Source organism: Chenopodium quinoa, unplaced genomic scaffold (assembly GCF_001683475.1).
Source record: "Chenopodium quinoa cultivar QQ74 unplaced genomic scaffold, ASM168347v1, whole genome shotgun sequence".
Classification (NCBI taxonomy): Eukaryota; Viridiplantae; Streptophyta; class Magnoliopsida; order Caryophyllales; family Amaranthaceae; genus Chenopodium; species Chenopodium quinoa.
In genome coordinates, this window is record NW_018744066.1 from 1,297,646 (window position 1) to 1,324,676 (window position 27,031).

The 27,031-nt window shown below is 40.2% G+C and overlaps 1 protein-coding gene across 1 annotated transcript; it reads right to left on the reverse strand.

The window, feature by feature from the left end:
* Window positions 1-8,075: 8,075 nt before the first annotated feature.
* Window positions 8,076-23,009, reverse strand: LOC110690928 (protein IQ-DOMAIN 14-like). Its single transcript, XM_021867834.1, has 4 exons — window positions 22,136-23,009; window positions 21,261-21,476; window positions 19,978-20,744; window positions 8,076-8,094 (listed from the first exon to the last, which is right to left on the reverse strand). Exons 1-3 carry the CDS (start codon window positions 22,580-22,582, stop codon window positions 20,046-20,048), a joined length of 1,362 nt encoding a protein of 453 aa, XP_021723526.1. The 5' UTR covers window positions 22,583-23,009; the 3' UTR covers window positions 8,076-8,094; window positions 19,978-20,045.
* Window positions 23,010-27,031: the final 4,022 nt, after the last annotated feature.

Here is a 27,031-nt window from a genome sequence, read left to right on the forward strand (position 1 = left end):
GAGGAGAGAGGGGGAAAACGGGAGAAAGAAAGAGGAGAGAGATAGAGCACCAAAAATGAAAGAGGAGAGACAAAGAGAGCTTAGTAAAGAAAGAGGAGAGAGAGAAATAAAGGGAGGGGTGCACGGTTTTAGGTTTTTTTTTAAATGGCCAGCGGTTTGGCCTTGAACCGCTTGCCAATTTAACTAATGGTAAGCGGTTCAAGGCCAAACCGCTGGCCATTAGTTAAAAGGGAAGCGGTTCGCGCCAAAACCGCTGGCCATTACACTTCCCTCTTTTTTTTTTATTAATCTAATGGGAATCGGATTTTGTAAACCGCTTCCTATCACATTTATTCTACTAGTGTTAGGAACTTGTAAACCATTCACGAGGTGAAGGTTACACCCCTTAACGATCCAAGAGATCGTCAACTCCATAAGGTCTAGAACCAAATAAGGGTTCGGGGATGATGGTACAAATCCAACCTAAAAGAGATTGAACCTGCCCTAATAATAGGCCTCTACTTTATTCTGATCGTATTCATGTGCGCTTTCTGACTAACATGCAATCAATAGGTTTACCTTAAACCTGTTTAATCTATGTTGGTTGAATATTAATGCACAAATAAACTATTATTGGCGATCACTTGAATTATAATCATATTAACCCTGAACAAGATTATTAATTATCTTATTAAACGTGATTACAAGTACCAATTCCCTTTAAACATGCATAAAAGGTGTGATCAAGCAATAACAATAAATAAGCATCAAGCAACATAATAATCATGATAATAAAATTATAATCATAATCAAAACAATAATAATATTAATCATAATCATGTTCATGTTAATATTAAAGCATAATAATAGCAAGATCCTAGGCATGATACTAACAAGATTAATAACAAACCCTAGCATGTCACTAAGCAATAAAAATCAAATCTTTAACCCTAACATGATACTAACAATCATAAATATTAGGAAGAACATAGGAAGCATCGTAACAACCATATTTAATATTAAAAATACCCTAGACATATACTAGGAATATCATAATAACAATGTAAACATGATTTCTACATCATAATATCAATAAATCAATTAAATTACTTACTTTGATGCCTCGTACCTCTTTCTAATAACAAAATACACACGTTAGTAACTTCAAGGAAAATAATAATCAAACAATTAAATTAAATAATTGAAATAGAGATTTGGGACCAAACCCTCAGAAATTAAACCTTTCACGTCTAGGGCGAAGGCAACTTCGAATATGGCTAGGTGTTTCTAGATCTTGTGAATGCGAAATTTTGTATGAAAAAACTAAGAAAAGAATTGAAAGACAATTAGGGAGAATTGACGATGAATGAAAACTGATTGTTGATGATAATTCGTGAGAATTGGTGAATGAAAACGGATTTTTAATACGTTATTTATAGAGAAAATCAGCCAAAAAGATAAAATTAACAGAACAGAGTCTGACGCACAAAAAATAGAGCTGGCGCAAGCCCTGGCTAATTGGCGCTAGGCACCAACACCAGTGCCAGGCGCCAATGCCTGGGGTCAGGCGCCAAGCCTAGTTTTAACGCGTTTTCGAAAATCATATAAGTTTGCCGTACTGGAGGATAAAATCATATAATTTCCTCGAAAATGCTATTTGATTTTGATTAAAACTCTGAAAAGTCAACAAAAAGTCAATTTATCAATGCTAATTGAATTATGAACGAAAAGAACCTTCTAGAAGAATCTAGAAGACTAAAACCATTCCTAATCGCATTAGGAATGATAAATCATATTAGGCCCTCCCCTAGATCATTGGGCCGCATATAAAGCTCAAACCAGGCCCAGTTTAGTAATTTGGTCATAATTTCCTCAATATTCATCGGAATTGGGCTTATAATATATCGTTGGAAAGCTTTTGGCAAGCCCCATCCAACTACACTACTATTGGACCCATATCATGGACCAACCAAACTGGATTGGCTATTTTCTTTAAAATAAGTTTTCAAAAATAGAGAGAAGAGAAAAGAAATTAAAACTATCCGCAACACTAGACTTTCTACACTTTCGCTTCATTCGATTATGATTTGACGCGAAAGGTACTCATCACGGGGTTTGGTTTTGGGGAGACACAAATGGGTGTCTAGAGTACTCCTAATATACTTAATTTTACTATCAATATATTTGAGGCCCTTTGATTTGGTATCGTACCCTTAATTTTTCTCATCATAATTTATCAACAATCACGTTTTCTATGTTGTTCTGTAACACTTTAAAAAATAGCATTGTATGATTTGTATCTAACTATCAATCATTGCCTAACTTGTACAACCTAGATAAATAACACATGTACTATATTATTACCTTATCTTTTTCTAGTATGTTAATTTACTTGATGTAAACTTACGAGTAAGAATGACACTATTTTTTTTGGTGAAATATGGAAAAGGACTAAAGAGTGACGATGACAACAGATAATTTGCTCTGAGAGCATGAGACATAAAGCCATTAACTTAGCTTTATAGTTTAGCTTAACCTTGAAATCCCCACTAAAGAATGAGACACTAGTTTGATTACGAGTATTCAATTCTCAGTCCTTTTCAACTTTCCTCAACCACGCTCCTTGTCTCAATACTCATATTTGCGGTAAATTTAATTCGGCGGGCTTATAATAATTTATTATCGAGATACTTATCGTCGAAATAAGTTCAGCTCAGTATAACACTATGGAGTACTCGCCTTGATGATGCTACCGTGATAAACTGAGAATATAAAATGCACAATCCAAACAGACTATTTACGTATATATGTCACGTCATTGGAAAATTTCTATTTTCTTTATTTAAAACAGTTTAAATTCTGAATCTAAGTATAAACTTTATTCCTAATTTCCTATGCTAGATCATGAGTCATAACTCATTAGTATTGGGTAATATATATATATATATATATATATATATATATATATATATATATATATATATATATATATATATATATATATATATATATATATATATGAAACCTAAGAGTAGAGGTAATAATAAAACAAAGTTGGACTAGCGGTTGGGTCGGGCCTTAACATCATATCTCATGTCTAAACTCACAAAATAGTAGCGGGTTTGACAGGACAAGAGGCCTTTTAGGATTTTTTCGGGCCGATTCAACTTTTTAACTAAATATGCATTTTTAGGATTGCCCAAACTCGTCTGGGCTAGCGGGCCGGGCCGATGGTAATCACTCTACCTTAGAGTTACAAATAAATATTTACTCGTAATATTCTTTTATATTAATGTGGAATTAATTTATAAATGCATGACAAAATCTTGTGTAAATTATTGTGATAAATGTTATACTTCAAATATGTTTTCACTTCGTCAAAAAAAAAAAAAGTTTTCACTTTTAGTTTCTTAGGTTTGTTCTCTTTCCCTTATTTTTTCTGAATCGGAATTATTTTTATTGAGTTGATATTATTTGTCAAAATTAAATTATTTTTACTGAATTGAAATTAATTATACTAATTGAAATTATTTTTAACATGTTTCTTATTATATTTGATCTTTAAAGTTACTAATTTTATTTTCCTGATCTAAACTTATTTTTATCAAAATTGAAATTATTTTTAACATATTTCTTATTATATTTGTTCTTTAAAGTTACTAATTTTATTTTCCTGATCTAAACTTATTTTTATCAAAATTGGAATTATTTTTACTAACTATTCTTCTATTATAAAGAAATAAGGACTTACAAATAGCCATTAAGGTTGTGTATATTATTTTCTTTAAAAATAAATACAAGTGCTATAAACAGTATACTACCTCCGGTCCAAATTAATCGCAACTTTGGGGTATTATTTGTGAAATATAAAATATTCCAAAGTTGCGAGTATTTTGGACCGGAAGTAGTATAGTATTTAATATATCTATATTTTTAAATTCTACTATTAATTTTTTTTAAAAAAAATAGTCGAAATAAAACTATGACCTACAAGTATTATTATTTTAAAACAAAGAGATCGATTAATCAAAATAACATATACAAAGTATTTAATTTGTAGAAGTGTAGCTAATAAATCCACAAGGAAGGAATAATAAACTGAAAACAACGTAATAGATAGGGCAACAATTTGAAGCCTCTCATTTTCGCCTACAACTTTAACTTACCCTAGAAAAAAGGAGAGATGAGGGTCGATAGAAGAATCTGAGAGTGACATTAAGCATGAACATACAAATTACAGGGATAAAATAACAACAAAATTACATTGAAACTTCCTTTTCAAATTTATTTGTTTCCTTGGAATTCGATTACATGACAAAATGTCACAAAATTATGCAAGAGAAGCACATGCATGCAATGCAACTCCGATTTGTTTTCCTTGATGACTTCCTTGAAGTTCAAATTGATGGTTATTTGTATCTTTGGAGGCAAATACAAATTGATTCGTTGACAAAGACTTGTGTTATAGCGATTAAGTTCTTTCAAAACTTTTATAATAATCTATACAAAAAAAATTTAGCAAATCGAACATCTATTTGGTTATCAACCTATCAGAGCCATCACAATGATGGATATTAGATACACTGTTATCATTTTTTTTATTCATCTACTAAAAATATAGATTTTTAAGTCATACCACGTCTGTCTATTACAATACATACAGTCACGAACAAAATCATACCTCATGGCCAACGGATGCACACTCAACAATAATCACTATACCATCAATTGTTTATGGACTATATTACAAGGTATAGAACTATTACTTTAATTAGCGAAACTTTTTTTTTTTCATACATTGCATATTTCCTTATAACCAACTCAGTCAAAAGAGCCCAAATTCCTAGTTAAAGAAAGGTAGAATGTTAAAGTGAAGTAGTATCCCTTAAGATTGTTCACAAAGTCTACTTTTAAGGCTTAATTTGAAGCTAATTAAGTTGCTAATGACACATACATGTGTGTGACTTGGGAGGGGCCAAAATCCGGTCTACGGTCGTTGGACAAATAAAGGTCACATTTTACGAAATATTCAGCGGCAAAGTGTGGTTATATTATTAAAGTGACGAAAATATGATGCATAGAATCTTGGTTTATATCATTTTTTTTTATTAGTTTAATAACTTGTCCGTCCAATCAAGAACTAATCATTATAAGACATGTCTTTACTTGGGGGAAGAAGTAAATCCTTGCTTAATTATGTACAGAATAACACTTTTTGGGTTGTGATTTGTGAATGATTAGAGAAGTTTGGAATTTTTCTTCCTATATGATTCCTTAATTATTTCTTGTTGTACAATTAACTTTATCTTACCAATTGCTAATCATTAGTTCAATAGTATTAACTAACTACTCCATAGTTTACTACCTAACTAGTACTAATAGAAATCTATTACGAGAACTACGGAGTAGTAAAATTGCCTAAAAACACATGAAAATATATATAAAAGATAAGATTGACAACTAATTAACCATAGATATGTGAAGATTTTAAATCTCAGTATCTCACTACATATATGTATTAAACTAATAGTCTTGAATTTTATATTGGGATCTTTGGAAGAAACTGTTATTGGTTTGTGGTTGGTTTTACCATTATACCATTATGTTTGATAAGTACTGTGTATGGAGAAATTATAATCAACCACGCTCCAATTATTATAAAAAGAGCCTTTAATTTTTAATGTATGGTTGGTGCACCCGGGTGCACCATACGCATGGTGCACCCGGAAAGAACATTAGGTATATTTAAAAGAATATGGGCGAAAAAAAAGAACATTATAGATATTTATAAAGAACGTGAGCATAATTTGTTCTTTAAATTTGATTAATATGTTCTTTGAGTTTGAACTATATGTTCTTTATATTATACAATATGTTCTTTAATGTATGTACATTAAAAAAAAAAATCAATCACCCAAGTAACTAGAAAAAAGAACATGTTCTTTGCTGTATTATCATGTTCTTTTTGTAAAGACTTTATGTTATTTGGTTAGAGGTGATCAAAGTTAGACCGACCCGACTTGATTTTGGACGGGTTTGGGGCAAAAAAATTTCACCCCCAAATTCGGTCGGATCCGGCCCGTAAATTTAAATTTTTGGGCAGGTTTGGGATTGCGTTATTATGCATTTTAGTTGATTTTTTATACTCAACACGAAAAGCCCGCACGGCCGAACCATTTTGGGCAGGTTTGGGCACAAAAACTTCAGCCCAAAACTTGGCCCGGCTCGAGAAGTGAGCTGATTTTTTAACCTTGGCCCGGTCCGCCCAATGATCACCTATATATTTGTCAAACACGAACATGTTCTGTTTTGTCAAATATAATGTTCTTTTTCAAACACGTTTAACCACCCAAATAACCATGAAAAATAACATGTTCTTTTTGTAAAGACTTTATGTTCTTTGTAATGTCATGTTCTTGTCAAACACAAACATGTTCTTTTGTCAAACACAGGTATGTTCTTTTTCAAAGACTAGCATGTTCTTTTTTTTTTGCCCATGTTCTTTAAAATATGTCTAATGTTCTTTCCGGGTGCACCATGCGCATGGTGCACCCGGGTGCACTATACTATTTTCATTTAATTATATTCTATTGTACTTTGAAAAGTATAAAATTTAAGCTTTCTGCCTTCTTGAATTGGGCGGGGTTTATTCCTCATTTTCTATAGAGGAACATTAAGCATGTGTTGCATTAACGTGTTCATCACACACCAAAGTCACCAATGTATGAGAGGCACACACACAAACCTCACGGATTGTTTGGGCCTAGCTAATACGCATTGGCTGAGGCACTATTCTTTATGCTCATGATAGTATGAAACAATTCATTCTACAAAAACGTAATTTGCTAAATATTGAAGGTATCAAACATATAGCTTATATTGGGCGCTACCGCGCTATGCATTTTCTTGAAAGATAGATGAAATTGACAGTCCAAATATTGCCCACTAGCTTGTAAAAGACAATAAGTTTAATTACAATTACTAACCCTGTTTAGGATGATAAAACATGATGCAATAAGGGATAGAAACCAAAGGTTTGTGCAAAAGAGTGAGATCCATTTGTTTATTATATAATCAAACAAAAAAAATTGGTCCCATATTTCAAAAATGTATAGAATGCAATGGGATATATTCCTGAAATTGACAATGAAGCTAAGAGTCCAAATTATTTGAATCACCATTCATATTTTGTCATTTTGCGTTCTCGAAGCTATTATATATCTCATCACAAAATGCCACAAAATGAAAGCAATCTAGGTTATGGAACATACACATGCTGTTTCAAAATTGGCCTTATTCCATTCAAAATTTCAAAATTACCAACAAATTATTCCCCTATGTAATTCAAGTGTAGAAAAAAAATTTGTAATATGGATGTCAAGCAAGTAGTAAATGGTAGTATTATTGAAACTTAACAAGCGAACATGTTAGCTAAAACGAAGCAAAGTATGATTCCATATATTGTTTCGCATTAAGGTAGAATTGTAAAATTTGTATACAAAATTTATGTTAATATATTCAATAATACATGGACACATACAATTTTCTTAAATAAGGGGAGAGACACTAAGTGTTTGGACGTAATATATGACAATTATGACCTATAAAAACAATTTATGAACATTTTAAAATTTTATCCATTTTGTAATTCAGCTAAATTATGAACGCATGCATTTGAACTCCAATTTCGCGATGCCCAATAATTACAATTGTTAATATTTCCTTATTAGTAATCTTGACATCCAACCCTTTTTCTTCTTCTAAATTGACATCTAATCTATTGTACTTTGCTAAATATTCAAACACACTTAGATCAAAACTCAACATTTTCATTGAATTTATTCCTTTCTTTCCATATTTTCAAGTTACATTCAAATTTCACACTAGACATGTGGGTGGCATCACACAATGTGGACCTACAATTTACTAAACTACAAAATCATCTCAATATGACTAAACAAATAGGTGCCAAGTGATACAAAATTCAAAGTTCACACATGGTTGAAGTAACAATAAGGTATTGTAGATTATTATTATAAATTTATAATGATGACAAACACAAACCCATACCCAACAAACCAATTTACATTTTCTTGTATTATCAAAGATAATAATTGTTTGGGTCCAATTTAGTCCAATTGGGCCTGGTCACTGAATGATCCAATTAAAAGCCCAAGGCAAAGGTTCAACTCTCCAAATATGCTAAAGTCAAAAATCAACATCCTCAAAGCCATGTCAAGGTCAGTCAACGGCCCAATCAGCTTGGCCCAGCCCAACTGATTTCCGGGCCCAATCCGCCTCCTTCATTAGCCAAGGTATAAAAGCCAACAATTTGGTCAATTCTGGGTAAGAAGTAAGACAAAGACAAAGACAAAAAAGCCTCAAGCAACTAAACTCTTGCACAGCTTTCTCTCTCTAATATACTGACTTAAGCATCGGAGGGGCCTTCCTCGGCGTCCCCCCCGAGGCTAGTTTACGTGTATTTGTTGTGCAGGAAACCCTCGGCTCCTGCGTCGTTCGGACCGAGACCAAGTTCCCTCAAGATAAAAGGATCTTCCGAGATCCGATTGTTTTCATCCGAAACAATTTGGCGCCGTCTGTGGGGAACGCTACTAAATTTCGCGTCAGTCATCAAACACTCCGGCAGTCGCCATGACTAAGAGTGGAAAGAGTTCCAAGAAGGCTAAGAAGGGAGGAGGCCGGATTACGGTGAGGGAACGCCAGCCGGTTTATCCCTCCCCGGAGCAAGCCTCTTCCGAATCGGAGGCCCCCATTTCTCCGGAAAGGGAAGCCTCAAGAGGTCCTAGCCTCCAGGAGGAGAACACCTCGCACCACACTCGGCAGCCGGGGCCATCCCCGAGACCGAGTGGCTCAGGCGCGAGGAACTCCCCGCCGCGCCATAGCGTGCAATCCAGGTCACATCCGCGGGAGACTCCTCTCTCCGGACCCTCCACCGAGGAAGTGGCCAGAGCAGTGGCCATCTGCATGGAGTTCCTTAAAGCTCAAGGGGCTCCAATCCAGATGCCTGATGATCACCAGCCGAGAAACCTGAAAAGGAGGATCGGTCAGGATGATGGTGGACAAGTTCCACCACATAGACAGCTCGGCCAGAGGTGGCGAGGGGACACCCGAAACTCCAGTAAGGAGAGGAGGAGGAACCCTCAACCCTCTGACCACTCCGAAGCTCAGAATTCCATGGGGCCCTCCAAGGACCCGGAATTCGCCCGCCAAAGCGTTCACGAACGCTTGGGTTCGAGGGAGGTGAGTGTGCATAGCCGCCTCACCTTCCCAGAGGATACCGGACCCCACCCAACCTTGTCTCAGCCGGGGACGAAAACCACTTCCACCTCTGAGAGAGGAGGGAGCGAGGTCCCTAAGGCCGGGTACAAGGGGAAGGCGGTCATGGTTCCATCGAACTCGCCCTTCCAGAAGTGGATTCTGGAAGAGCATGTGCCAACGGTCAAAATCCCGGCACATATTACTTACGATGGTACCTCAGATCCTAAGGATCACATTGCCTCTTACGAGGGGCACATGTATCTGAACCCGAGGTCTGAGGCTACCTGGTGTAAATACTTTCCTACGACCCTCAAAGGTGTTGCCCAATCCTGGATCACCAAAGGGCTCAAGGAAGGCTCCATAACCGGTTGGAACGACCTCTCCAACAAGTTCAAGAGCAAATTCTCTACGGCCAACCGCCGAGAGAAGACCACTGCAGAGCTAATGAGTCTGCAGCAGGCGGAGGACGAGAGCCTCCGCGACTATCTGACTCGCTTCAGCAACGAGTCATCCGGAATCACAAGCCTGGATCAAGGCCTGGCCGTGTTCGCGCTACGGAACGGCCTCCAAGCTGGAAAGTTCCTGGACTTCATGGTCATGCATCCCCCGCAGACCCTGGAGGAAGCCTTGGAAGCATCGGATAGGTTCATCCGAGCCGAGGAGTGGAACAGATCCAGGTCTCAGTCTCGTCCGAGAATTGAGAAGCCGAAAGGGCAGCAGCCCGAAGTCTCGGCGCAGAGGAAAGGGAAGGCTAAGGCCTCAGAACCGTCCTCTGCTGCCGAGCCGAAGAAGGAAAGACACTTTCCCTACACGGGAAGGTACGATTCATACACTCCACTCTCCCTTCCCCGTGCTAAGATTTTCAGCACGACGAAGGACGAGGGGAGATTCAAAAAACCTCGTCCGTTGCCTCCCTGGCATCAGACGAGGGGAAAGGACCAGTGGTGCGAGTTCCATGACTCACCCGGACATCGCACCGAGGACTGCGTCCAGCTGAAGGACCAGATTGAGGATCTGGTCCGCAAGGGGTACCTGAGCCAATACCTCGCGGACAGGCGCGAGGAGAAAAAAGCTGAAAAAGATTCTCGGCAGGACCTCAACTTCGCTCGGAAGAAGGATAAGGGACCTCAGGGCAAGGAGTCCCTCGACATCCTAGTTATTTCCGGGGGAATCTCGCGAGGCACAGCCAAACGCCAACTGAGGGGTCTAACCCATCAGATTCATCAGGCTGAGCTTCGGCAGTCCCAGTCACCGGCGCCGAACATCCTGTTCACAGCCGAAGACTGTGAGGGGGTGGTATACCCCCACGATGACCCACTAGTAATCATTCTGGGCATCGCCAACCGCAACGTCTGGCGGACCCTCGTCGACGGCGGTAGCGGGGCGAACATCCTCTTCCGAGGAGCGTTCGACCAGCTGAGGATGGGAGCCGAGCACCTGGACCCCGCACCCTACCCGGTGTCTGGATTCAACGGCTCTTCATCGTATCCTGACGGGAAGATTACACTTCCTGTCACCATCGGCGAAGGCCGAGCAGCTAGGAATATCATGGCCGAATTTTTGGTCGTAGATGCTCCATCTGCATACAACGTGATCATGGGGAGACCCCTCATTCACGGCATTCAAGGAGTCGTCTCCACGTATCATCAAATCATGATATACGTTTCAGACGAGGGACGCTCCGAGAAAATAAAGGGCAGTCAAAAAGAAGCCCGCCGATGCAATCACCTCAAGCCATCCACGTCTCGCCGAGGCGACCGTGGCGATGGGGAGGAAAAGCACCGGGACCGAAACGCCAAAAAGCCGAGAGGCTCAGACGTTTCGGCTAATGAAGCCCCAGACAACGAGAAATCTGATGGGGGCCAAAAGGCTGACTCCGCCTCAGAGCCGAACGACTCTGATGGCCAGCCGCGGTCAGGAAAGTCTGCTAATATTGATAGCAGGCCGGAATTCGAGGAATCCAACTCTAAGAGCATGGAGACGGATGACCTGACCGAGTCAATAGAACTGACCGTAGGAGATCCGAACAGATGTGTTAGCATCGGGTCGTCACTGGAGCCAAACACCCGTGCGGCACTCGTCCAACTCCTACGGGCCAGTGGAGACGTGTTCGCCTTCTCAGCCGCAGAAATGCCCGGGATTGATCCGGACTTCGTCTCCCATAGGCTTAATGTCGACCCCTCCAGTCGACCCATTAAGCAGAAAAAGCGGAACTACTCCGCCGAAAAGAACCAGAACATCGCAGCTGAGGTCGATAAGCTCCTAGATGCTGGGTTCATTGAACCCTGTCAGTATCCGGAGTGGCTGGCCAATGTTGTAATGGTTCAGAAGGCAAATGGTAACTGGAGGATGTGCGTTGACTTCACGGACCTGAATAGGGCATGTCCCAAGGACTCCTATCCGCTGCCGAGGATCGACCAACTGGTCGACTCGACAAGCGGGCATGCTCTGCTCAGTTTCATGGACGCATTCTCGGGATACCATCAGATCTTCATGCACCCCGAGGACCGAGCTAAAACAGCGTTCATAACAAGTTCCGGGTTGTACAATTACAGAATGATGCCCTTCGGATTGAAAAATGCGGGGGCAACATATCAGAGGTTGGTTGATCAGGTTTTCGCCGAGCAAAAAGGCCGAAACATGGAGGTTTATGTTGACGACTCAATCGTCAAAAGCATAAAAGAAAAAGATCATGTCACGGACCTAGCCGAAACCTTCGCCACCCTCAGAAAATACAAAATGAAGCTGAATCCGAAGAAATGTGTCTTCGGCGTGAAGTCAGGCAAGTTCCTCGGCTTCATGGTCAGCAAGAGGGGGATTGATGCAAACCCCGCCAAAGTACAAGCTGCTTTAGACCTCCCCGAGCCGAAGACAAAAAGGGATATTCAGCGTTTAGCCGGGAGAATGGCTGCCTTGTCCAGGTTCATCTCACGAGCCTCAGACAAAGGGCTCCCTTTCTTCAAGGCGCTGAAGCTCCAAAATTCAAAAGGCATTGAATGGGGAGACGAACAAAAGTCAGCCTTTCAGCAGCTCCGTGAACACCTGGCTCAACTCCCAACACTGGCAAGGCCAGTCGTAGGAGACATCCTATACTTATACGTGGCGGTCAGTCCAGCCACGGTAAGCGCGGTGCTGCTAAGGGAAGAAGAAAAAGTTCAACAGCCGATCTATTTCGTCAGCCACACCCTGACGGATGCCGAGACGCGCTACCCATTGTTAGAAAAAGTGGCTTATGCAGTGGTGGTGGCTGCTCGGAAGTTGCGACCCTATTTTGATTCTCATCAAATAGCGGTTCTAACTGATCAGCCGTTAGAGAAAGTCCTCGGCAAGGTTGAAAAATCCGGTAGACTAGCAAAGTGGGCTTTCGAGCTCACCGAGTTCAGTATCGGTTATCAGCCGAGAACAGCCATCAAGGCGCAAGCCTTGGCAGACTTCTTGGCCGAGTGCTCCTATCAGGAGACTCTGGATGCAAGGAGGAAAATCTGGACCGTCTTCACGGATGGGTCCTCCACCGTGAACGGTTCGGGGGCAGGGGTCGTCATTACCTCTCCCGAAGGCAAAACCTTCGAGTATGCACTAAAATTTTCATTCAAAGCCTCTAACAACGAGGCCGAATATGAAGCAGCCATTGCTGGCTTAGACCTGTGCATATCGTTGGAAGCCGAGCATGTCTACCTCAAGACAGATTCTCAGCTGGTCGCCAATCAGATCCGGGGGGAGTATGAGGCTAAAGAGCCTTCAATGGCAGCTTACCTCACAAGGATCAAATCGACAATTGCGAAGCTGAGATCTTTCGAAGTAGAGCTGATCCCAAGGGGTCAAAATGCTCAAGCGGACGCACTCTCCAAACTTGCAAGCTCAACTCTGACTGAGTTAAGCCGTTCTGTCTATGTGGAGGTGCGCCGAGAAAAGAGTGTAGCCGAAGCAATATCAATCTGCTGCGCTGCACTCGAGCCGAGCTGGATGGATGACATCCTGGCTTATAAACTCAGGGACGAGCTCCCCGAGGATAGGAATTCGGCCTCCAAGATAAAGCGGATCAGTTCACGATTCCTCGTCTTCGGCGGCCAACTCCTCAGAAAATCCTTCTCCGCTCCATTATTGAAATGCGTGGGTCCAACGGATGCCGACTATATTCTCCGAGAAATTCACCTCGGCATCTGCGGAAACCACATAGGAGGGAGAACCTTAGCCCACAAAGCTCTCAGGGCAGGGTATTTTTGGCCTACAATGATCTCGGATGCAAAGAACATGGTCAGAAAATGCGAGAAATGCCAAAAATTTGCACCGGTAATCCATCGGCCATGCCTAGATCTCCAGCCAATTCTTAATCCTCTTCCATTTGCACAATGGGGGTTGGATATTCTGGGACCCTTTCCCGAGGCCCCATACAAAAGAAAGTGGCTGATAGTCGGAATCGACTATTTCAGCAAATGGATTGAAGCGGAAGCTGCTTCAAGCATATCTGAGCAAACTGTCAGACAGTTCATCTGGCAGAACATAATAACTCGGTTCGGCATCCCAAAAGTTTTTGTGTTCGACCACGGCAGACAGTTTGACAACCTGCCCTTGCGCCGATACACTGATCAATTCGGGATAAAATTGGCTTACTCCGCGGTTTGCCACCCTCAGAGTAATGGCCAAGCCGAAGCCGCAAATAAACAGATCCTTAACGCTCTCAGAAAAAGAGTAGAGGATCAAAAGTCCAAGTGGGTAGAGGAACTTCCGGGAACCCTCTGGTCACTCCGGACAACCGAGAAGGAGGCAACGGGGCATTCACCTTTTCAGCTGGTGTATGGATCCGAAGCAGTGCTTCCAGTGGAAGTGGGCTCAGAAAGCCTACGAGTGAATCTCTTCTCAGCCGAGGAAAATGAGCAGCTCATGAAAGAGTCCCTCGACTTCCTTGACGAGATTAGAGATCTAGCCCGAGAAAGGATGGCTGCACACAAGCTCAGAATGAGTAAGTCCTACAACCGAAGAGTCTATCAACGACCTCTCAGAGTTGGGGATTTAGTTCTGAGGAATGCTGCAGCTGTTCAAAAAAGTCGCATTCATGGCAAACTCTCAGCATCTTGGGAGGGACCTTATGAAATTTATCAAGAGCTTCAGCCCGGTACCTTCAGACTCAAACAAATGGATGGCACCGAGCTGAAAAACCATTGGAATGCCGATGTGCTCAAAAAATACTATGTGTAAATCCTTCGGATAGTACAATCCATGTAAGTACACTGATGTTGTTTGTAAAAAGGCCATCGAGCCAGTATTCATTCAGATTGCGTGTATTCTTTAAGTCTTTATGCTTTCTACGGTTTTTCAAAAATTCAAGGTTTCATTCGGCGCTGTCCGGGGTATTGCATAATGATGCCTTGTACCTCGGCAAGCCGTAAAACCTGCCAAAAAAGGATACAAGCCCGAAGTATTGCATAGTGATGCCTTGTACTTCGGAGAATCTGTTCCTTTGGGCAAAAAGGCCATAGACTTATCCGAAACATAGCCTAAAAAATAGGAACTGATAAAGCCCCGAAGTATTGCATAGTGATGCCTTGTACTTCGGATGAATCAGTTCCGGGTGGTAGTTGCAACTCTGAAGTATTGCATGATGATGCCTCGTACTTCAGATAAACTGCTGCCCCGGCATGGTGTTTCGGATAGTTGTTCCCTTGGATGAATTGAAGAAAGTGTCACAAGAGTACCATCTCTAGAGTGAAAACTCTCAGGTGGGAAATCAGTACTTTAAAAACAGATGTAGAAAATAAAGCAAAGTGTTCAAAGATCCTCGGCTTAGCCGAGAAAAATTATCAGCCATTCCAGAATTCAGAAGACCTCATCTTCAGATTTCTGGGGGGGCAGAGGGAAATAGAGAAATGGCACAACTGATCTAATACCCTTCAGCTCCGCCGAAGTTTGATACTTATGTCAGTTTTTTCACAAGTTGAAAACATCCGAGTACAAACGGCAAAAAGAAGTCTCAGCAGAAATGATTCTCGCTAGCCGAAGTTCTGCACTTAGCAAATATTTGAAAGATCATTCAAAGAAAGCAATAAAGTGCGAAGACTGGTAAAGCGAAGAAAAAAAAAATATACACAAGAAAGCTGAGAAAGTGAACTTCTTTGAAATAAAAGTGTTGAATTACAAAAATAGTCGGCAGCCGCCCACAAGCGGAAAATAACAGCTGCCGAAATACGTACATAAGCAAAAAGTAAAACTGCTGTACGACAAGGCAAGCTGAAGCAAAAAACAAGGCAAAAAACTCAGAAAGCGGCGAGTCTAAAGTTGAGCACATGATGAACCGCAAGATTCTGAAGACGACTGCCCGAGTTCCTATGCTTCAGCCTGAGGATCAGACTGATCAGCTTCATTGGGCCCAATGGTGGTCTCAGCTCCAGCAGCAGAAGAAGCAGGCTTTGCACTCTGCCGAGCCTCCCTTTCCCTCTGCTCAGCCTCCAACTCCATCCTCTCAGCTTCTTCCTCGGCTTCCTCAGCCTTAAGGATTTCAGCTTCGATTGGAGTGGCATACTTCATGTGAGGGTCTTCGGGATCTTGGACCCATTCAGCACATTTGGACCAGTCCAGCTTCGGCTCAGCATGAAGGCAGACCCTTCGGCACACTCTGAACCCGTTTCTAAAACCCATTTCATACTCTTCTTGGGTATAGATACGGACTTTGAGTAGAGCCTCAGCATCGGCCAACTTCTTCTTCGTCTCCTCCAAGTCTTCCTCGGATCTCTTCAGCTCATCGACGAGCTTGGAGGAGGAGCCTTTCAGCTCGGTAAACTCTTGCTGAACCCGGGAAGCCTCGGCCTGAACTTGGACCATTTCTTCCTTCTTGGCAGTGAGCTGATCCTCAGCCTCTTGTAGCTTAGCTCTTTGAGCTTCAGCAGCAGCAGCAGCCCTTGAGAGTTGGACATCCCTAGCTTGGAGCATCTCTTCAGCAGCCATTCTGCTGGCTTCAAGAGATTCTAGCTGATGCTGCACCTCAGCCTGTGCAGCAGCTCCTTGGATTCGGCTCTCGATAGCAGCCTTGAACTTGGAGATGTCCACCCCCAGGTGCTCTTGGAGGAATTTTTCCCCTTCCATCAGTGGGGGAAAAACCTCCATCTCCATAGCATCACAGAAGGTTTTCAGAGCTTCGGCAGCTTTTTTACCGTACTCCTCAACCTCCTGCTGCTTCTCTTCAGCTGCTGCCTGCTTCAGCTTAGCAAGCTTTAGCTCTTCCTCGGCTACCCTTTGATCGTGCTCGGCAGCGTCCACCCTATCTTGTAGGGAATCTATCAGCTCTACAGTGAGAGTCTGATTGTGCACGAACTGAAAACAGGGGCACAAGTTAAAAAAGTAAAAAATAATAGCTGAAAGGTTGAGTTCAGAAAGAAATCAAGGCAAGGAAAATTACCTGCATCATCAGCAGTTGGTTAGACCTGGCTGGGTCAGGAACTGATCTACTGGATTCGCCCATCCCAGCAGTGGCCTTCAGCGACCAGATCCTTGCCCTGTCTACTTCGGACATGCCAGCAAAATTGCCGAAGTAGGCTGCAGCTCCTTCTCGGTTTTGACCCCATATGAGGTCCCAGATGTGATCTGGGATTGGAATTCGGGGGGCCGAGAAACCCATTTCTCCAGAATGCAGAGTCTGGAAAGAAGGGAAGGACGACGATGGAGCTTGATTAGCTTTGGTTGTCTCAGCATCGTCCTTCTCAGAGGAGTCAAGTACTATGACCTCCTCTTCTTCAGGGGTGAGGACGAAAGCCTCAACCTCTCTTGCGATATCTGCCGTGAAGCCTTCAGCACTTGACATCACGGCATCTTTATTTCCGTGCTCAGCAGCACTCTCCTTGATTTCTTCTTGGACCCCTCCCTTAGGTCCGGGAGTTCTCTGATCCACCTCCATCTCAGGAGGTGGTGGAGGGGTCTTTTGAGGAGATTGGGGTGTTGGCTGGGGAACCCTCGGCGATCCATTGCCTTCCTCAGGTTCCCTTATTGCGACGCCGATGGTCATCGGCCTCTGCTGAAAATCATGAGGGCCGATGATGGCCATCCTTCGGCGCCTTTTCAGAAGGGGCTGCTCGTCCATATCTGAGTCTGAAGACTCTTGTATTTGATCTTCGGGACGAACAGGAGCTTTGCCTTCTCTGTGTCTGTTACTCTCTTCAGACTGTAACAGACAGGGGGGAAGAAGAGTGTGAGTAAAAAAAAAAAAAAAAGAAAAAAGAAAAAAGTTGTCTAAAAACTCACCGAGGTCTTCAGCAAAGCCTCGTCTTCTTCAGCTGCTCTAGCTGCAGCTTCGGCTTCAGCAGCTCTGGAGGACCCTTCTCCTCCTTCACAAGCTTCAATAACCCGTGCAACCTCTTCGGCTGTACGGGCAGCTTCAGCTTCTTCTTCCAGCAGCTGAAACAAGGGATCCCTCTTCTTCCACCAAGGCTTCTGCCTCTGATACAGAGCAACAGCCTCAATTTGGAAGTGGGAAGAGTCTAGGTGAACCTCTCGGCGCCTTGGTTCAGTGATAGGGGGAGCCCGATCAGTTACGACTCGTTCTCGGTTGACGCCAAGGCGAGCGTAATCAATGCCGATGTTGGTCTCGTCCCGTTCTGAAAAAGAAAAGGGGAGAAGTCAATTCAGTTAGTTCGGCACATCACAAGAAAGCAAAATGAAAGAAGAAAAGAGATAATTAAAAGGCCTCGGCCCCAGCCGAAGAAGATTACCATCCCTAAACTTTCGGCTGAGGCCGACAGCTGCCAGCATATTCTCTTGGAAAACATAGTGCGTATCGGGGAGCCAAGTCTCCGGGATATGCTGCATTCGGCCGCTGCCTCCCCGGTTCGGCAGCTTGCCGAAGATGTTCTGCTGATTAAGGTTCGGGTCTGGCCCGCTATCTTCGGGAGGACCTAAACTTCCCATATCAGGATCCGGCTCGGCAAGATACCGGGGAGCGCTGAAAACATAAGGATGGCTCGGCTCCGTGGGCGCCCTAACCCAAATCCATTGACCTCTCCAGTCCTTGTCTGAAGAGTCGTTCGGCCACATGGTTAGGAACGGGGGCCGAGACTCAATCCGATACCACCCAGAACCATGGCTTCCGTGCCCACTCTGAATATTTGGCACTAGCCGATGGAGCTTTCTGAAGCAGTGCAGGTTCGGCACGTATCTGAAGAATTTGCAGACCCATAAGTACGTCATTACCCTTCGGATGCTGGTGGGGGTCAGCTGGCACAGGGAAATGTTGTAATGGATCAGCAAGTCTCGGACGAATACGTCCAAAGGGAACCTCAGCCCATACTGAAGCTGTCTCGTGTACACCCCCACATACCCCGGGGGTGGACGATGGATTCTATCGGATGCTGAGGGCATTCGGCACCAATATCCATCAGCTTCAAAAATGCCGTAGTGCAACTCAATTTGCTCAGCAAATCGATATTGATCGGCGTTCTCTACCCACCATGAGTAGGGACGGTTCTTTATCATGGCCGAAGCTACTTCGGCATCCTCCCACTCTGAAAACCCTGGGAGGATATCCCAAAGGACAGCGGGAACTTCATCATCCCGTCCTGAAGCTCTCACCCCCTCAGCCCTCTGAGGAGGAGCCGAAGAAATGGGAGTCGCCCTAACCCCTTCAGCAGGGTCAGACTCTGTCCTTCGTCCATTCCAGGTCCCAATCCTGACCCTGGGATCGGGGATTAGCCTTGCTCTTCTTGGAGCACGGGCTCCACCTCTAACTCCCCTCACCATTGACGAATTTCGAAGGAAAAAGTCGAAAAAGGGGAAAGAGTGCAAAGTCGAAGAAAGATGAAATAAAATCAAAGGAATTTACCTTGATCTGAAGCAAAAGCCGCCGATTTACGAATTGGTAGTGACAAGTCTCAGCTTCTAAGCTTAATGCTCGGGGAATTTGCGAAGTTTTGATGCGGGCTCTTGAGCGTTCTTGAGAATTCTGGGTTTGTGTTGATGAGTGAGTGGGGAGAGAAGACGCGCCTCTATTTATATCTCCAGAAATGGGAATTCAAGGAGTCTGCGTTTCAATTTCTCTCAAGCACCCCACTAAGTAACCGTTAAACACACAACCTTGCAGTTAAATCGCCCACTACCCGTCCAACTTCCGCAATCATCCACATTAACTGTTGTTATCTCATTAATCATGGGTTAATTACGGTTTAAATTCACATTTTTGGATCAGCAAATCATTCACTTCCCTCCTTTTCTGATTAAATCAAACCCGACCCGTCATCCTTCCAAATCGGGTCTGGGGGGCAAGTTGTTTGGGTCCAATTTAGTCCAATTGGGCCTGGTCACTGAATGATCCAATTAAAAGCCCAAGGCAAAGGTTCAACTCTCCAAATATGCTAAAGTCAAAAATCAACATCCTCAAAGCCATGTCAAGGTCAGTCAACGGCCCAATCAGCTTGGCCCAGCCCAACTGATTTCCGGGCCCAATCCGCCTCCTTCATTAGCCAAGGTATAAAAGCCAACAATTTGGTCAATTCTGGGTAAGAAGTAAGACAAAGACAAAGACAAAAAAGCCTCAAGCAACTAAACTCTTGCACAGCTTTCTCTCTCTAATATACTGACTTAAGCATCGGAGGGGCCTTCCTCGGCGTCCCCCCCGAGGCTAGTTTACGTGTATTTGTTGTGCAGGAAACCCTCGGCTCCTGCGTCGTTCGGACCGAGACCAAGTTCCCTCAAGATAAAAGGATCTTCCGAGATCCGATTGTTTTCATCCGAAACAATAATAATAAAATTGCACCAAATTAAATTGGTACATACTTCTACATTATGACAAAATTTTATGATTTTTTTTTTTATTCCCTTTGCAAGTGGTATACCTCAGCCTCTCTAGCTAAGTCATAAGACCTCCCAAGTTTACCCATAACAGCATTCTTAAAATTAATGGCATCTTGTACTTGGGAACATGACCTTTGCATTTTTACACCACTTAGACTATTTCTAGACTCCATCATCTCATTTAAGGACACTTTCTTCTTAGGGTACCCTGCCTCTGGCCTCTGCTTTGGGGCACTTTGGGACCTCACCTTTGCCCTAAATGACTGTGTATTTGCCATGTAATTAGGGTTATGATGGTAATTTCCGTAGTGCCGTAAGAAGTAACTATTGTTATCCCCACATACACTTTTCGACGGGGTCACCGGGCCCGGGTTTGGCCCACCCGTGTTCATGAACCGGGGCGTGCTCTGGGCCGTTGAGAACCGGCATTCGTCCCCCGTTAGGCCCCATTCGGTGTCGTGCCAATGCTGGCAGCACGGGATCGATATCCGGGGCGGGTAGAACGGGTCGAGATCACCGGGTTCGAGCCTAGGCCCGGGGCTGTTATTTGATCTCCACCCTCTCGACGATGATGATCTGGGCCGGCCCGTGTCCACCTCGACTATCTTGGGTATGTCTTCGGATATTGGATTCATGGTCCTGCTTTCAAAGGATGCGGATAGCCTCCTGCTGTGTATTGATGATCCATGCTCACTTCTTGTGTCATCATATATTTCCTTCAAATAATATACACAAAAAAGTTATCATCTAATAAAAAAAATTTAATTGCTAATCAAATTGAACTCATTACCACATCATACACTTTAAAAATTCACCTACCTAAATCTTTTTAGACCTACACAAGATCAACATTGTCTAACAGTCCAAAATAATTTCCAATTAACTAATAATTTGGTGGCCAATTAAATGTGATACATAAATGCCTAAATGACACATTGTACTAAAATGAAAAGTACACTAGCTAATTTAGATATGACTTCAAATGGTCCAAAATTTATATGGACTATAATTAACTTAGAGTGGATTCTCACCAATGGCAAATTTTTTACAAATGTAGACAATTTTATCCCTATCCTTAGTGAGTCCGGACTCAAGACGAGCCTATTATTATTTATATTATAATAACTAGTAAATGGTCCATAATCTAAAGACGGATATTTTCTATAAATTTTCAAAAAATAGTAGACAAAAATAAAATTTCTAATTGATATGAGTTGGGCAAGACGAATTACCAAAGATCTTCGGGCTCTAAAATCGGGTTGAGAAAGACCGGAAAACTCGTGATTCGGATACCGGCCTTGAGCCCGTTTGGACTTTACGGTAGCTTGAGCCCTAATGAGTGCTTGCATACCATGAAGAGTTGCCGTGGCTTGTTTTCTAACCAAATATCCTCTTACTAATGCTTGGATCTTTACTAGTCCTTTCAATGCTCTTAGTGCTTTTCTCGCCTATTCAAATCACAAAACAATTAAAAGATTAGAAATACAATCATAGTTAATTTTAAAAGACAAAACATAAATTCATAATAATAAAAAACTACCCAATACAAATTTCGCAACCAGAGAAAACTTGGAATTTAATAATAGAACAAGTTTTTAATACAACAATTCTTTTCATCCAATATTCCCATGCAATTATATCATGTAATATGCTAGTCATTAAAAACAATAAATTGAAATTTTGAACATATAACTAAATTAAGAAGGTAAGGTTTTGAATGCATAAAATAATTTACGATACTAGTGTACATTTGAATTCTATATGTACTTTTTTTTTTATTAAGAGGAAATATTGATTATACTATCAACCAACTCTTACTAGAAAACAAGACAAAATGAATTTAAAAAAAAAAAACCCAATTCAAAATTTCATAAAAGACATAGAACTAGTTAATTTTTTAATATGTTTTGAAACTATCAAATTCATAACACAAAAGTTCTTAAAAAAAAAAAAAAATTATAGTTCATTCATACTCACAAAAATATGAAGTAAATTCAAACTTTTTGATTGAGCTAATTAACTAATACAATGTACAATATTCATTGTTGTATGACTATTTATTAATGAATCAATTTTATTTTTTTGAAAAAAAATAATAAATTCTTACCAAATATCCACGAAACGTTGCTTGAATTTTCATAGCCGACCATTTCTCAACATTACCACCACCACCGGCACCACTACAACTATCAGAAAACATGGTTCCTCGTCCATGACTCGTAAGACGAACAACTGCGACAGCAGCTTGAGCTGCAGCCACTGCCGCATCGGCTGCTGCGGCAGTGGCTGCAGCAACAGCAATAGCATGTTTACTTTGTTCCTTTTCAGAGTCTTGATAGTAAGACTTTAACCAAGCTGCTTCCGAACTAGTTATATTGGGTGGCACGGTTGCCGGATTATTACACAACCCTTTTTTATTACCGGAATCACGGTTGGACCCACCGAAGCTTGACCTTTTCCGGTCACCGGAATCATAATGGTCATTTGTATTGTATTTACTTGTGTTTGGTTTAATCCCAAATATCCCTTTCAACCATCTAGTAGCTTTTCCCATTATGAAAAAAGAGAGGTTTTGAGGTTTTTTTTTTTTTTTTTTTTGGAGGGATGAGAAATATGGGATTATATTACTTGGAGTTGGGATATAGTTGAAGTAATAAAAAGGAGGAAACAAAAATAAAAATAAAAAAAGGAAAAAGAAAAATGGGTGGAAATTTAGAGGGGTGGAAAAAAATATAATAATTTGAAAATTTGATGTTATATTTTTTGAAAAAAATAGAGAAGAAGTTCAGGCTAGGAGACAAGAAGATACCGCTGGAATATGTAAAATAAGATGCCCACCTCCAAAATTGAGACGTTATAAACCCCAAGGAACATTATATTAGTATAATACTTCATTAGAATTCAGTCAAATGACTTGGGGTTTTGTTTAAAAGTTTTTAAAAAAATAATGTTTAAAAGTTATATATAAAGGAAAGAGTTGTCTTATGAGCTTAATACATTGATTGGGGTATACTAATGAGGGTTGTTAGTAACTCAATAAGTATGTTGTATACACAATTTACATAAGCATTGTTTCAAATTATAAATCAGTTAGGTTGGTCACGTGACTAATGAGGATACTTATAAGATTTTGATCAAGTGGCAACGAATAAAGGACTCTTTACTCGGTCATTGGCCTGAAAATCTCCATATGTAATTTGCTATGTCCTTGTAATTGGTTTGGACAAAATAGAGTGAACAAAGAAGATTTGCCTCTATGATATAGCCTTTACATGAATTTGACATTAATATGATATACAATTACACTGACACACATTATATGAGAGACTTTAATTAATTTAAAGAAAAATTAACAAGAATAATCCCAACTTTGCCTCATTTGTCCAAATAATTCCAACTTTTAATTATATATGAGATCTGCTATATTTATTTTGGAATGATTTTGGCAATGAAAAAATTAAAAGCATTAATTATAGAAAGGTGGAGGGTAAATGCTTGTAACGCATGAAACGCTTGCATTTTGTTTTTGTATTCATCAAAATAAATGAGGAAATCAAGAGGACTTTGAAATGAAAAGAAAAGGGAGGAAATTAGGCAGTCATATGGCATAGGTCCAATATTTGTCAATAGATGCAATAATTCCGTGTCTAAATTTCAATAGAATTTGGTGCATAACTTACGAATGTCATTGACAATAATTTCTCTACTATCTCTTGTCATATATTATCCATTTAGGTGTTTTTCAAACTTCACTTTCCAATTTGCGCCAAAAATGAAGCTCACAATTCTAATTTGCACCAAATATCAACTTCACATTCTAATTAAAAAGACAAAAAATTACTCGCATCTCAATCTGTTGTTTGGAAAATGCTAATGAATTTCCTTAAAGAAACTAAGAGCGAGTACACAAATATGTTATTATGATACACACACGTTGTGAACTTGTGACATGGTACAAACACAAAGCAAGTTTACCCGGGGAGGCAACAAAAATGCATGGATTATTACTCACTTCTAATCCAACGAGTATAGTAAAAGCATTTCAAATACGAGTAGCAATTAACTTTTGTGTACAAAAAGTATTCCATTTATAAACCAAGTAAACACACCTTACTCATACTATATTGAACAATTGTCCCTTAATATTCTACTAAACTACGAAGTATATTTTAAGATGTCGTTTTGTGACGACAATGACCACCATTACCCTTTGCATTAGTAACAAATAAAATTAAACACCTTGTATTTTAAGACATGTAGCTTTACGACTGTAGTTGATCAAAATAAACTAAGTATATTATGTAATTATATACTTGTATAAGATATGATTTTGATTAAAGTGTTATAAAGAGTTTCCACATATAAATGTTGAAACAAAAAAGTAAAAGAGAGGTACAAGATTAAACAGTAAAGAGGGCAGTACAAATGACTAGCAGTAGAAGCAGATATTTTCATGGCGTCTCTCATGTTATTGGGTATTTGCGGGGTACATGTCTTTATAAACTAACATACTTCCAATCTTTCTCCTGCTTCTGACAATCCCGTGATAAATTCTACTTTTCTTCTTTTATCATTTTTACATTTTTGAGAATTTATTCAACAAGTACTCGTACATTTTTGGGTTTTTGATATGATTTAGGGCTTGTGCTCATTTACTCAAGTGACGTGAACTAAACTGAACTAAATTGTTTATGAGATAAGGAAATTAGGAATTAAACTGAAATTAAGCTGAAGATAACAAACCCTTAATTATGATTGAGCAATGCAACGTTACATGCTTTCAATATTCTATAACAATATGTTAATATAGCAATATTAAGATCGAAAGCTTCATCATTCATAAAGTTTCTACCATATTTCACAAGTTATTGATGCCTCAATTCAATCATCTTCAACGAACCCAAAACATTGTCCAGGCACTTAGGCAGGCTAAACATTAGGGTCTGTTCTCATTGACTGAACTCAGCTGAACTGAACTGAACTGAATTTCAACGTATGAGAACATGTCCTTAGTTATAATTTATTTTTAGTACAAATAAGTGTTTTAAGGCGTCAAGAACAAAGATTTAGTAAGTAGTCTAATTATATCATACGATGATACATGTGTATATTTGAACTTGTTTGTCTTTTTAACTGTATAAAATAATTGGTACCACTTATTCAATTCTCCAAAGTAATTGTTGTATTATCATAGAAAAGTGCATTTATAATTGAGTACTGGATTTCTTATACTCATCTTATAATCATTTATAAAAGTTTTCAATGCTGGACTTTATAAGTTGTTGGGCATTGAAGTTAGTTATTATAGATGTAATTTTCTCCCATTATTGAAATAAGCAAACTTTCTAACCATTAATTGACAAAATACATTTGTATCATTGTCATTCTTTCCTTTTCCTACCATAATTTCTACCTAATTATTAGTATTATGTATGGCTATACACAGCCAAACATCCAAGTCAATAAGACAACTATTAAATTCTAGGGGGCAATGTAGCTTTCAAAATCGAACTCATTACGTTATATGTCACCAAGCTAAGCTTAATCATTAAAGCCTCGAGTCCAAAAAGGTGTTAGGTTTTACTCGCATTATGAGCAAGATCAAATCTCATCTATCTCATTGTATTATTATTCCGTATTAGCTTTTGCGTTACCACAACCGTTAAAAGATGACAGGAAACCCCCTGATTAAAGTATATATCATGATGACCTATCTATGCTTCTGCAATGTTATTCTTAATTCTTCTGTTTCAATTTTTTTTAACCCTTATTATTATGACAGAGTACTCTGCCCATAAATTATCACACTTATAATTGTTGGGTTTGAAAATGAAAAGATACTTTATAAGTTTGGTATGTTATTTTCATCAGAATTTAGCACTGTTAAATTATCAGAAAACTCAGAATTATTTTCTTTTTTGCCTTGTTCTTTAATTAATTAACAACTGCTGTCATTGTACATATATTCTGCAGCTCTCTTTTTAATTTCTGTAAACAGAAAAAAAGCTTTAAACATGATGAACAAAAAAGTTTCCCTGTTTTTTTAGTGTAGAATCTACCTTTTTTCTCTGTTCTGATATCAGTTTTTTTTTTTTTTTTTAGTGCTTGGTTTAGATTCTAGGACTGTAGTTTTTGCCAAACACTATTTTTACTGTATTTTTGCTGTGATAATAAATGCAACTCATTTATCTTTTATCCACTATTCCTAGCAACAGCTCAGTCTAGCATAATTGTTTGATGAATTTGCAATTGAGTCGGGCTAATTATCTAACAGTTAGCAACCAACGAGAGACAAATACTATTATAGGTCTTTACTCGACCTCTCTTGTTCGACATAAAAAGTTAACTCTAAATTGATTTGTCTAATGCATATTGTTGCATAACACATATTTGTAAGCCTATTTATCAACAATCATCATCCTCATGGAGTGTAATTTGACCCTACTCTCGAGTATAAGATGGACGTCATCAATGTTCAATATAATAATCAATCGTCACCAAATTTTTCTATTAAATATTTTTTCTAAGAATGTCCTACCAAAATATGCACCCATTACACATACTTAATGTCTGATTCTTCAATAATTTATTTGCCTCCTTTTCATCCAACTATTAAGGCTCCACATTATTTGCTACAACCTGTTTGAAGTTGAACCCACTGTTTATTACTCCCTCATAAATTAAAACATGGAGAACGAGGACTAATATAAATTTAATTTAGTAGGCCATATTGTCAAATTATTAAATAAATGTAACCTCACTAGGTTTATGTGGTCGAGATTCTCCTCCAACACAAGCTCGTCATAGCCTATTCATGCTCAATAAAATTGTACGTAATCTTATATATTAACTCATGCAAGGGAAATCTATGTTGAGGTCATGAAATTTTTTGTTCATTTGACTATTATTTCAAGTAACAGAATCTATATAATGATGATGACAGTAAATATATTCTTGAATCTTGATGAGATTATGTAACAGAAGTAAATCACGGGCGTTTATA